At 37.3% G+C, this 14,191-nt stretch overlaps 1 protein-coding gene across 1 annotated transcript in view; it reads right to left on the bottom strand.

Moving 5' to 3' along the window:
- Positions 1 to 361: 361 nt before the first annotated feature.
- Positions 362 to 14,191, bottom strand: part of LOC136864133 (Bardet-Biedl syndrome 2 protein) — a 220,991-nt gene continuing 207,161 nt past the window's right edge. The window contains exon 13 of the mRNA XM_067140753.2: positions 362 to 2,208. Coding sequence (XP_066996854.1) covers positions 2,108 to 2,208 — 101 coding nt within the window. The 3' untranslated portion in view covers positions 362 to 2,107. The remainder of the gene's footprint in view (positions 2,209 to 14,191) is intronic.

Genomic DNA, 14,191 nt, shown 5'->3' with positions numbered 1-14,191 from the left:
CTGAGCGATACTGACTGTCTAGTAGACTCTGGAAAGAAAAGCAGAGATAGACAACCTGTCAGGAAGGCTCTCTCTGCTCTTGATTACAATGGAGCTAAAAAAGGAGGGTCGATTTCAGCGATCAAATATCTTCCTATTATTCAGGTCTGTGGAAAGGTTTAAAATGATACAAGACAGTAGCCCTAGAAGTTATCATTGGAACGGCCTTAGTCAACGCTTGCATAATTCACACCATGACATCCGGGGAAAAAATGCCACTACTGCAATTTCAAGAGAAGGTTGCAAGAAGTCCAGTTGGACTTTAACGCTCTGTTCTGTGTTACGCGAGGCATGGGTGACTCGTGGACTTCAATGATTATTGCCGCTAAAACCAAGCACTGGCTCAACCCCTGCTGAGGAATGTGAGAACTTGACATGACTTGCAGCTGTCAATCTCATAATGACCACCTGTCATCAGTTCTGGGAGGAGACGGGTGCACACTGTCTCAAAGATGGAAGGACCAGCCAGAAAAGTTTGAAGACGATGCATGGTTTGCTATAAAGCTCAGCGAGAATGTGGCACATCAAAAGACGCTGACAAGAAAACAAAGCAGGTGACAATGTACTGTGAGGAATGCCCAAACAAACCATTCATGTGCATTGGATGATTTAATTAAGTTCATAAATGCTGAAATTGAACTCACTGTGTTCAGAATAAAAATTGCCATTGTTTAATGATAATATTAGTGGGATCATGAGTGTAAATATTTTAGGGAATTTTGAAATCAGTGAAAAAAATAGACACTTGGGTTCAAATAGAGAACAGTATTATTTAAAAAAATATTTTAAATTTTATATGCAGGGCCTCTATTATAAAGCAAATAAACATGTTAATTTATTGATTGTCTATAAATACATTTATACTCATGTAAAAAAATCCTTTACCAACATGTAGAAAGGAATGTTAACGCTCTGTTCTGTGCTACGTGAGGCACGGGTGACTCATGGACTTCAATGATTATTGCCGCTAAAGTGAGCACTGGCGGAACCCCTGCTGAGGAATGTGAGAACTTGACATGATTTGCAGCTGCCAATCTCATTATTTCGAAGTAATATACTCTCGCCAACCACTGACAGCCCGCAGAACTACTTCTGTAAGACGAGTCACACGTGCCTCATGACGCACACCAGCGAAGTATGGTACGAGACATCAGTGACTCGTGACGCATTCACGCTTAATGCCAACAGAGTAACAATAGCAGTGAACGCGTTAATAAACCACTTTATAGATACAAGACTTGAACATAGTGATATCGACACAAGCAGGAAATTCCACATATCAGCCATAAAGCACACACCCTTATCAGAACAATATGGAATAAAGGTGCGCACTAAATCTCAAAGCATCGACAGTCTCCATGAAGAGATGTAGACTAATTCAAATCCCCTGCACTATAAAATAACATACATGATTTTAATTGCAATGCTGGTAATCGACACAAGACACCAAGTTTTCTTTTGTGTCAGTTGCCGAGGATGATGATATTTACATGGTAGAAAGAATTACGTTTGTTTATCAATCTAAAATAACATGCAGTGAAGTTGGTTCAATTAACTGTACTGTATAATTCTATCATCACTTCATAATGGACATTAATTCTTCAATCCTGACTTCTGTTACATAGGTGATGATAAAATTGAACAAAAAATTATAGTGGCTTTACTATTGTTTTTGTTGGTAAGTTACTTTGGAGTATTTACAATTGATTTTGACGAGCTATCCTCACCAATTGCCTCTAGGGCCAAGAGCATGTGATTTTATTAAATACTGAAGAATTATAAACATGCTCATGAATTCAACATTTAGCAATTGTAAAATACAAAAAATATAATGGCATAAGAGGCTGTGGTGAAATGATGAAACACAAGTGAATAAATTATTTCTTACTTTTAGTCATTACATGGAGTTCTAGTTCATAAGTAATATGCTAAACAGCACACCAGAATATTCAGTACGTGTAAATACAGTGCCTTACATTGACTATCTGAATGGACAGACACTCGATAAACAACAAAATGTGCATACTCTAGTCTTATTAAAACAAGGTACAGTTTATTGTATTTCAAATTATGCTGCTCCAGTTTTTATCACTTTGATAAAAGAATTCAGGTTATTGTTCTTCAGAGCTGTACGGCAGAAGTTCACGACTGCAGTTTTGTGCTTTCCAACTACAAAATAAGAGAAAAGAATAAAATGAGTTTGATCAGTGGTCAAATATTATTACAGCTGGATCAGACTACTGACTACAAAAAAAAAAAAAAGAATGCTTGATCCAATATCACCTCAAATGTTAAAATAGAGCAAACTCAAAATTCTGAGCAGATCTTTAAATGTAAAAAACAGTTGAAAAAAAAAGTCAATGAAGAACTGAAAACATACAATGGCCATTAACGAACAGTAAATGCAGTTTATGGTCCACTGGAGGGTAATGTATTATTCATAACAATGCAGATTAATATAAATACTGTACTTGGCTTAAATTGATACAGATATTGTAGATACTGACTACAACATTCACAATGTTGCTGGTGACACTACAGCAGTGTGAAGAAGCTCAGTAATGTCCAGAGATTTACCCATATAATTCTGTGGTAACATTTGTACCTCTCAAACACTGTCAAATACAGGACTAGTGATTTAAGTAGGGTAATAGTACAGCATGTAATCTTATTAATTCCCACAAATGGCCCATAAAATACTTGCCACCAGCTTGGGCAACATTTTTTCAATTTTAAAGGCAATCATCATAACAGAAATGAATAAATAAATTGTTAATAATGGGTGCCACCTGCAAAATATTTACAGAAATGAATAAAATAACTTGGTAGAGCATGAATTAACCCTATCTTCCAAGACAATGGTCATTTGCTGATGAGGATCCAAATTTGCTTCCTTATCTTACCTGACGCTATTTAACCCCTGAAAATGAATCTGGGTAACATGCCAGGTTTTCACTCCACCAATAAAAAAAACTTACTATTAAGTTAATTATGTGAATTTACTTCAGGAAAACAAAAAAAAAAAAAAAAAAAAACAACTATCATCTCATGATACCAAAAAGTTTTGCCTCTTAACCCAACTCAAATGTCTCCAAATTTAACAAATAATACATTGTAACAAATTAACCAAAACCAGTTATCATAGACATTACAGTAGAGTCTTGTTAATCCGAATTAATTGGGATCGGAGTCCATTCGGATTACGAAATTTTCGGATCAACCGGACAAAAGTTTCTAATAATAATGTTATTGTTTTTACGTCCCTCTAACTACCTTTACAGTTTCCGGAGACGCCTAGGTGCCGGGATTTTCTCCTGCAGGAGTTCTTTTACGTGCCAGTAAATCTACTTACACGAGGCTGACGTAATTGTGCACTTTCAAATACCACCGGACTAAGCCAGAATTGAACCTGCCAAGTTAGGGTCAAAAGGCCAGAGCCTGAACCGTCCGAGGAAAATAGTTTCTACAGTACAGTACAGTACAGTACATGCCCGACTCCTTGGTTGAATGATCAGCATTGAGGCCTTCGGTTCAGAGGGTCACGGGTTCGATTCCCAGCCGGGTTGGGGATTTTAATCGCATCTGATTAATTCTTCTGGCTCGGGGGCTGGGAGTTTGTGTTTGTCCCAACACTCTCCTCTTCATATTCATACAACATACGACACTACCAACCACCACAGAAACACGCAATAGTGATTACATCCCTCCATATTGGGTTGCATCAGGAACGGCATCCAGCCGTAAAACAGGGCCAAATCCATATGTGCGACACAGTTCACACCCGCGACCCCACAAGTGTGGGAAAAAGTGGTAGAAAAAGAAAGAAGAATACAGTACAGTACATACTGTAATTTGAAATGTCCATTCTTTGGGTTACTGAAGTGATGTTTATGAGATGCTGGTTTAACACTGCATCTTCGAGTAGGTTCTAGTCTCTTCGTCAAAAGAAACTAACAGACTTAGTAAAGATAAACGACCAGTGATTGATGGTTTATGATGAGTAATTATGTTTACATTAAGTTATTCTAGTAAAATATGACTAAGAAAATGCAAGAAAATCTTCATTCTATAATGTGTTCTTTCATTTCAATAAGGTTAGTTCGGATTAACCGGACTTTTGGATTAATGGGATTAGGAATAACGGGACTGTAGTGTATTTCCATTACATACCTCAAGGGGTAATATTCCAATAGGCACTACATGATATCACTTGTATTCCACCTGCTATCTAGTAAGGTCAAGGTGTGACAACCTGCCTTACACTTGGATACCCTTATTTACTAAAGTCATCCCTAACGCTAATGATACAAATACTGCCTTTTCAAACTGATGCCCTGGATCCTCCCAGCTTTTGATAACCATTTACAAAAGTTGGTCTGTCATCCTCGCATTGCTCCATGACACCATTATACAGGTATCGCCACATAATTCCACAGATATATGTACACTGTTTCCGATGACCAAACCTCAGATTGTTTTTTTCATATGTATGAGATCATCATCATCATCATCATCATCTGGAGCAGTTTCCAACCACAGGCTATGTCTGCATGGAACATAAGCCTTTCCATAGTTTTCTGTCCATCCACCACTTCTCTTGTCAATGTCGTCCAAATCCCTCCTCTTGCCTCGATGCTTTTCTTTACACCTTTCAGCCGTTCTGTCGCTTGGTCTTCCTCTAGGTCTCCTTCCCTTCAGCTCCATTTCTAACATCTCCCTTGGTATCCTCTCTTCTCCCATTCTCTTAACATGTCCATACCACTGCAACGTTCATTTTTCTATCTTTTCCTGTAGGGGTGCCTCATTTAGTATTTTCTGAACTCTCTCATGTCTTACTCTGTCCATTCTTGTTAAACCTGCATGACACCTTTGAAACTTCATTTCCACTCATTGTATTCTACTTTTCATCTCTCTCTTTCATCATACACGTTTCTGAACCATGTCAAAATTGGCACAAAATATTTTTTTATTTTTTTTTATTTTTACAATTTCCTTTACGTCAACTGACACAGATAGGTCTTATAGTGACGATGGGATAGGAAAGGCCTAGGAGTGGGAAGGAAGCGGCCATGGCCTTAATTAAGGTACAGCCCCAGTATTTGCCTGGTGTGAAAATGGGAAACCACGGAAAACCATCTTCAGGGCTGACAACAGGGGGGTTTGAACCCACTATCTCCTGGATGCAACCTCTCAGCTGTGCACCCCTAACTGCACAGCCAACTCATCCAGTCAGCACAAAATAAGTCTTGTAGATAATTCCTTTAAATCTCTGTAGTACATCCCTGTTCCGTATCAATCCTCCCACACACTTAAAGAATCTGTTTGCACACCTTCCTCTTTCATTCATTTCCATTGTGTTTCCTCTATTTTTTTTCAATTACACTTGCCAGGTATTTAAAGCTTTCAACTCTTTTCAACTGCTCCCCTCCTAATGTCATGCCATTCTACATTCGGTTCTTGTTCTGTGTTGTTACCAGCACTTCATTCCTTTGGGCTGAGAACTTCATTCCATAAGATGACACAATTCCTCCTATATATTTAGTTGTTCCTGCACTTCACTCTCACTGTTTCCCTATATTAGCACATCACCTGCAAACAGCACTGCTTTCGTTCTTCTCTTCCCAATGGTCTGTGCTACCTTCTGTATATCATCTATCACCACTATAAAGAGTAGAGGTGAGAGGGCACTTCCTTCCTTTACACCATTTAACTGGAACCATCCAGTCCTTTCAGTTCCAACTTTGGCACAGCTGAGAATTGATTATTTTCACCATGTTGGTTAATCCTGTCCGTATTGACTTATATTCAAATTTTTATAGAACATGTTTGCGCCTTTTCAATACTTTACATACTGCATTTTATTATACTTAACTATCGTCATGTTTCGAGAGCTAACTACTCTCTTCTTCAGCGGTGCCAAAACATCAATTAATCTTTGGACTTGGTACATTGGTACAAATATACTTATCATCATCATCATCATCTGCAGTTTCCAGCTGTTGGCCGGGTCTGCTTGGGTACAAATATACTTATCAACAGAACAATTATACATAAATCTTGCAACTGTTAAAATATATCTTTGTGTTTCAACTTTTACTTACTTACTATGTCATTTATTACAAACTATAAAACAGAAATTTTCAAATCATAAAAGATATAAAATCTATTAAATTAGTTGCTATATGCTAAAATTTTAAATCTGTTCTGCTCTTGCAACTTACATCCTTATTTACATCTAAAAAAGAAATATTTCTTTGTGTCTAAATTTACCTTTATTTTGTCATTTAGTAAAACACTTTAAAATAGAATAATTTCAGTTTGTAAAATAAATAAATAACACCTATTAAGTTAGTCACTATGTTGAACTTGAAATATTTTCTGCTCTCTTCTTGAAAATTTCTCCTTTTCTTACGTCCTAAAAACGAAAAACATTATATTTAAATTTCTAATCTGTAATTCCATTGATTTATTTATTCCAATAATTGTCACTTAACTTACTGCTATATTTCTGAGACCTCTCACATAAATCAGAATTTCCTCCTCTTAATCCCATTTGACCATGCTAGCCATTTTACTCATCCAATTCCTTTAAAATAAACAACCAACAAACCAACTGTCATACTTATCAACAGAACAATTATACATAAATCTTGCAACTGTTAAAATATATCTTTGTGTTTCAACTTTTACTTACTTACTATGTCATTTATTACAAACTATAAAACAGAAATTTTCAAATCATAAAAGATATAAAATCTATTAAAACGAAAAACATTATATTTAAATTTCTAATCTGTAATTCCATTGATTTATTTATTCCAATAATTGTCACTTTTTTACGAAAAAGACAACTCAGATGACTGGGGAATTTTATTTTACTTACTTCAGTTTCAACTAATTTTATCCACAAATTAAAATGACATAACACGGGTCTGAACCAAACAATATATCCTCGCTTGCTGTCCTTGCGGTAGTTAAGTATAATAAAATATGTAAAGTATTGACAAGGTGGGAAAGTGTTCTATAGAAATTTGGCACAGCTTTCGCTTCCATCACACATATTTCTCACTCATGTCACTATTTGCTCATTTACTGCTTTACCACCTTTTTTAGCTTCCCAGATGTTGTTTCTACAGACACTGTCATATGCCTTCTGTAGGTCCGTGAAGGCCATCACCAATACCGTCACAATACTTCAATCACAATACTTTAAGATTGCTTTTGCTATCTTCCTCCATCATCTCCTCTCCTCTGTAATCCACCTTTTTTAGCTTCCCAGATCTTGTTTCTATGGACACTTGTCATATGCCTTCTCTAGGTCCATGAAGGCCATCACCAAATCTTTCCCATACTCACAGTACTGCTCTTGTAGCTGCCTCACTCTAAATATGAGGTCAATTGTTGACCTTTCTTGTCATTGCAAGTGATAAAAATCATTGTTATCCGTATTGAAGATACTGAATGTAGGATGTTAAAAGGTTTTTTTTTTTCACCTATTCAATACATATACATTTTATAATTTAGGAATTTATTGTAGATTCCACTTGAGACATGTTTCGCCCTTCATTGAGGGCATCATCAGTCAAAATATCACCTCAAGGTAAAAAAATCGGGTAACTGGTTAGTAGTAGACATGTACAAATTAATACATATTATTAACAACATACAAAAATTAAGTAGGGGAAATAGTTGCACAAAAGTGATGGTTGAACATGTAGGTTTATAGATGAAAGGTCAGCACCAATGCCTAAAAATAACATAGTAGAGTTCTGCAGTGGTGCTCTGGAGAAACAGTTGACGCAATCATATGATAATAAAAAGTTAAAAATATTTACATTATAACAATTAAGGGAGAAAAGGTGTAGTGTTTGGCGTCAATGTTTTTAACCTACAATTGATGTCAAAGGTTGGTAACTATACAGTATTTACATTGTTCTATTGAACAGTTGAGAAAAAGTTTTAAAAAATATTTACATTTAACATTCAGCGTAAATGTTTGTAAATAAAAACTAATGTCAATGGTTGGTAACATTAGTTTTTATTTACAAACATTTACGCTGAATGTTAAATGTAAATATTTTTTAAAACTTTTTCTCAACTGTTCAATAGAACAATGTAAATACTGTATAGTTACCAACCTTTGACATCAATTGTAGGTTAAAAACATTGACGCCAAACACTACACCTTTTCTCCCTTAATTGTTATAATGTAAATATTTTTAACTTTTTATTATCATATGATTGCGTCAACTGTTTCTCCAGGGCACCACTGCAGAACTCTACTATGTTATTTTTAGGCATTGGTGCTGACCTTTCATCTATAAACCTACATGTTCAACCATCACTTTTGTGCAACTATTTCCCCTACTTAATTTTTGTATGTTGTTAATAATATGTATTAATTTGTACATGTCTACTACTAACCAGTTACCTGATTTTTTTACCTTGAGGTGATATTTTGACTGATGATGCCCTCAATGAAGGGCGAAACATGTCTCAAGTGGAATCTACAATAAATTCCTAAATTATAAAATTTATATGTATTGAATAGGTGAAAAAAACAAACCTTTTAAAATCCTACTTTCTTGTCATACCGTTCTCCTCAGAATTCTTTTATCCACCGACCTTCTTATTCACTTTTCCAGTACTTTTTCGTAGATAATGGCACAGACACACATCAGGGTTATACCACGGTAATTCTGACATTTTCTTCTGTCTCCTTTCTTAAAGATGGGTACTGTAACACCCTTTTTCCAAACTTCTGGTACTTTCTCATTCCACACTATCCATATCATCCTGCATAGCCACTGTGTACACGCTTCCCCAGCAGCTCTTATCATCTCCACACTTAGCTCATCCACTCCTGGTGCTTTTCCCAGTTTCATCCATTTCACGGCCTGCTCCACTTCTGCCCAGGTTAATTACTTCATTTTCTCCTCACACCTGTCATTAATTACCTCAATACAATCTTCTTCTTCACTTCATCCAACCACATTCAAGTGAACCTCAAAGTATTCCTTTCAGTTCACATTAATTTCCCCCTTTTTCTCCACAAGATTACAATTTTTATCCTCTATTCTCTCCACTTCACTCTGCCTACCCTTCCTTTTACTTCTCACAATTCCACACAATACTTTCAGATTGCCTTTGCTGTCTTCCTCCATCATCTCCTCTCCTCTGTAACCACCTTTCTTTAGCTTCCATCCATTTGTCCTTATAGTCTTCTCTTGTTTCTGGTGTTCTTTGTTGGAACCATGCCTGAAAGGCCTTGTTTTCCTTCCCTACTGCTTCTTTCACTCTGTTGTTCCACCATGGTGTCCCCTTCCATTTCTTTCTTCCTCAGGTCCTTCCACATGTTGTTTCTGCAGTTTTACTAATGTGCTTTTGAATCTTTCCCATTCCTCCTCTCCTGACCTTGCTTCGTCTGTTGGTATTTTCTTCCTTAGTTTCCTTCTCTTTCAATATCTATAATTTTATTTTCCTTTTCTGGTCTTCTGTTCTTCTTCCTTCTTTTCTTTCAGTATTCGGAGATTCATTATCAGCGGCCAGTGGTCACTTTCTAAGGCCACTGATGGTATTACCTTCACATCTATAATGCTCCTCCTCATCTGCACAGTCAAAGTGCATATAGTCCACAACTGATTTCAGTGACCAATCCCTGTTATACCATGTTATCTTGTGGCTCTCCTTCTTAAACCATGAGCTTCCAACCATGAACACATTCCTCTTGCAAAACTCCAACAATTTCTTTCCTTCCTCATACCCCTTTCTCCAACCTTCTGGTCCCAGCACGTTCTTGTAGCCTCTCCTGTCTGTACCTATGTGAGCATTTAAATCTCCCATGACTATAATGTTTTGGCTATTTACCTGTTTCTGCAACTGATCCTCAAAACCTTCCTTCTCTTGCTGAGTGCAGCCTACCTGAGGTGCATACATCAGAAGTACTACTTTTTGTAATTCGATCAATTTAGTCCTTTAACTTCCACTTTCAGTCCCTTTCCCACTACTACTCCCATCCTTCTTCCTTTCCACCTTGTCTCAGTCAAACCTAATATACCTAATTTCCTCCACTTTATTCGTTAATGTTGTAACGTTCAGTGTTCCAAATCGTAATCCATTGTCTCGCCAAGGTCATCTTCTATATCTGAAATATTTGTCCTGAATGAGTAAATTTATAATACCAATATAAATGGTCTGTCACATTGGACATTATAAATTTTCCAGCTAACTCATTCTTGGTTGCCAGCGTTTCGCCCTCGTGTGCTAGGGTGGGCTCATCAGTTGGTACCTAGCACACCTACCAATACGCTGGCTAGTGCATACCGTGGAGGCCACTGCGTAGGCTAACTGGAGCCACCGGCAGTGCCAATGCACTAAGAGACTTTGTCTCATTATCAAAAATTGATGCCTGCTTGGCCATCAGATGACATAGATGTTGATTCCCATAGGGAATCTGAAATATTTGTCCTGAATGAGTAAATTTATAATACCAATATAAATGGTCCGTCATTGGACATTATAAATTTTCCAGCTAACTCATTCTTGGCTGCCAGCGTTTCGCCCTTGTGTGCTAGGGTGGGCTCATCAGTTGGTACCTAGCACACCTACCAATACGCTGGCTAGTGCATACCGTGGAGGCCACTGCGTAGGCTAACTGGAGCCACCGGCAGTGCCAATGCACTAAGAGACTTTGTCTCATTATCAAAAATTGATGCCTGCTTGGCCATCAGATGACATAGATGTTGATTCCCATAGGGAATCTGAAATATTTGTCCTGAATGAGTAAATTTATAATACCAATATAAATGGGCCGTCATTGGACATTATAAATTTTCCAGCTAACTCATTCTTGTTTGCCAGCGTTTCGCCCTCGTGTGCTAGGGTGGGCTCATCAGTTGGTACCTAGCACACCTACCAATACGCTGGCTAGTGCATACCGTGGAGGCCACTGCGTAGGCTAACTGGAGCCACCGGCAGTGCCAATGCACTAAGAGACTTTGTCTCATTAATGGTAGGTGTGCTAGGTACCAACTGATGAGCCCACCCTAGCACACGAGGGCGAAACGCTGGTAACCAAGAATGAGTTAGCTGGAAAATTTATAATGTCCAATGACGGACCATTTATATTGGTATTAAGGTCATCTTCTGAAGGATCTGTCCGTCTTATTGTTCCTTTTCTTGAAAACGACTTTTAATCCATCACCGGCTCGCTAGGCCTGTCGCGACTTCACCACAGTCCCGTTAGCCATCACTTTTCAGGATATCTGTAGGGCCTTCACAGCTACCGTAGCAGTCACGTGGTACACAAAGTCCCCACTGTACATCAACTCCACAGGCAATTCCCTAATCAATGCCATTACCAGTCTCTCACAAAGCAGACAAGGGGGTTGGACTTTGTGGGAGATTACTGTCCCAATTTTTAAGACTCATTCTACATGAATAAAATAAAACCCATCATCGTAGAATGAAATTACCAAGTACTATGACTGTGTGAGGTAAAAATCAAGTCACATCACCATACTAGGTGAAAATATCAATACAACTTCATAAAGTAGAATAAATCCTGTAGAATCAATGACAATGAAGAATCACTAAAGAATGAACCAATGCACAATAAATCCTATAGAATCAATGAATGATGAATGCCATGTAGAGTCTCCCAAAGAATAACCCAAGCAATGAACACTGCTGAATCAACCAAAGAATGAACACAGTTACATGCTCACGCAAGTTTATAAAGTATCTCTCCAGGGTGATGATAGTGTCACCAAAAGTCAATTGGTAGTCATGCTCTCACCGACATATCTCCTAGCGGCTACAAATCAACGAAAACTCATTAAAAATCGAAACCTTTCTCCATGTCTCTACTGGCTATCGAGCAGCCGATACGTAAGATCAGCGATATCACGTGTTCATTCCACACTGATGCATCAAAATCTTCAGCTTATATGTCCCGACTTCACCCTGGGTTTTCAAGCTACTTGTTGCAACATTTTCAACCGGCTTCAACCGTTTTTACATTACAAGAAATAAAAATCACCGTATGGTCCATATTGACTGTATTACACAATTAAAAAGCAGGTTTTATTCCACCTAGTTCAATATACTACCTTTCAATCTTTAGGATTGATACAAAATATTATCTAATATAATACAGGTTTCGACCCTGTTGGGTCATCATCAGTACTTAACTAATAAGGCAATAAAAAATTTTAAAATATAGAAACACAGTTAAGAAAAATCTCCTTAGAGAATTATAGTTTATCACTATAATGTTCTGTTTTAAAAGTTCTTGCTTTTTTCTTCTTAAAGTACATTGGATGAATTTAAAATCGTTCAATGATTAAGTCATAAAACTTGAGCATGGTGTTGCTTAGATTATTGTGATGAATGTTATTGAAGTCTGATGGTGGATGTTGATGTTCTGTGTGTGGCTACTGTTCTAGATGTAGATACCTCTGCACACGGTAGCTGAGGCCATACAATTATTATTATTTTTACATCTTAATAAAATCACATGATTTTCACTACCTTACATAAGAAAACAATTTATGAAAATTTCCTAATCTAACAAATCCGGGGTTGTACGGTTACAAGCAGTTATGTTTTTATACACCCTTTACTGTATTTTCATAATTCTATGGCAGTTAATTCCCTACTATTTCCAAATCTCAAAAGGATAGATTCTTCAATATCACAAAAGCTCAGCAGCTGCAACAAGAACTGCAATAAGTTGTAACAGGCGCTGGCCATTAATTAATAATATATTAGGAAGTCCTGCTATTTCTGCAGTAATCAGTACATCCTGAACCACACAGGACCACGGTTCAATTACCAGCCCTTGTCCAGATTTTTCTTGTTTTTCAGTATTTTTGATTTTTTATTATCGCACTATATCTACACCAAGCCATGAAAATGACCATTGCATGGATGAAGTATACAAACTCCAACCTTCATTTGCAACCATTACTTCAATCATAATACATTAATATTATTGCTTTTACATCCCTCTAACATGGTTTTTGAATTTTGTCCTGCAGGAGTTTCTTAGTTGCCACTGAATCTACAGACATGAAGTTGGCATATTTGAGCACCTTCAAATACCACTAGACTGAGCTAGGATGGAAACTATCAACTTAAGCTTAGACAGCCAGCACTCTTCCATCTCAGCTGCTCAGACTGGCTACTTCCATCATCTGGCAAAGCACAGAGGCAAATTACGCTCCGAAATAATTCCTCATCATCAGACACATGATTTTGCAAGTCAGATATGAGGCCCCAAAGGTGGCCTGTTGTTCGTCAAGCAAGCTGAGGTCAATCTGACTCCATGAGATACTTAGCCTCACTCCAAATGAACCTTCAGCAGGCCAATTGATGAATTCACTGTCTGCCTGTTAGAAAAAACAAACCAGAACAATATGACTGGTGGGAAATGGATCACAGTATGATGGCCATCAATACAGCAAAACTACCCTGCCACATCCAGTGATATCTATTCCTAACATGGCACAGAAGTGTAGCCAACTTCAAAATGTTGTATCGAATATGTCAGGTTGCATCAGGCTGAACTTACCTTACAGAGTCGGTGTTAAATAATGTTGGTACCTTAGGGAGAAACTTTATCCCCCACTACTACTGAATGTTATGATCCATAGTTATTTTCGAACTGTTCGACTGCATCCTGCATTGCCCCCTACAAAGTGAAGGGAACCTTTTTGCCAGTCTGTTGGCATAATCTTTTGTGATTTACGAGGAGTTTAACTATATCAAACAACACCCATATTACTGCATTATGAAAGTCACTACTTACATACTGGAGAATAATTGATTAATATTTGATCTTCCTTCAGGATTGTAAAATTATTAGGATAATATGAGGTAAGCAGAATAATGACATGTACAAATTAATTATATAATAACCAAGTCAGTGTAGGATTCCAACTTAAGTTTCATTAATAATGTACTCGGGTACGTGAATATCCATTATTGCTTTTTGCGTTGGTTTTGGTAATGTTTGGTGATTTTTGTAAGTAACTATTCAAGTGGGGGTCTCACATTTACCATATTTGCTGTTGAGGGATTACTTTAACATGATTTTGACTACAGACAAATACCAGCCCTTCATTTCTTGAGCAGTGTACATTATCTGAAG

This window comes from Anabrus simplex, chromosome 2 (genome assembly GCF_040414725.1).
Source record: "Anabrus simplex isolate iqAnaSimp1 chromosome 2, ASM4041472v1, whole genome shotgun sequence".
Classification (NCBI taxonomy): domain Eukaryota; kingdom Metazoa; phylum Arthropoda; class Insecta; order Orthoptera; family Tettigoniidae; genus Anabrus; species Anabrus simplex.
The sequence above is the reverse complement of the archived record's forward strand: the minus strand, read 5'-3'. Positions and strand labels throughout refer to the sequence as shown.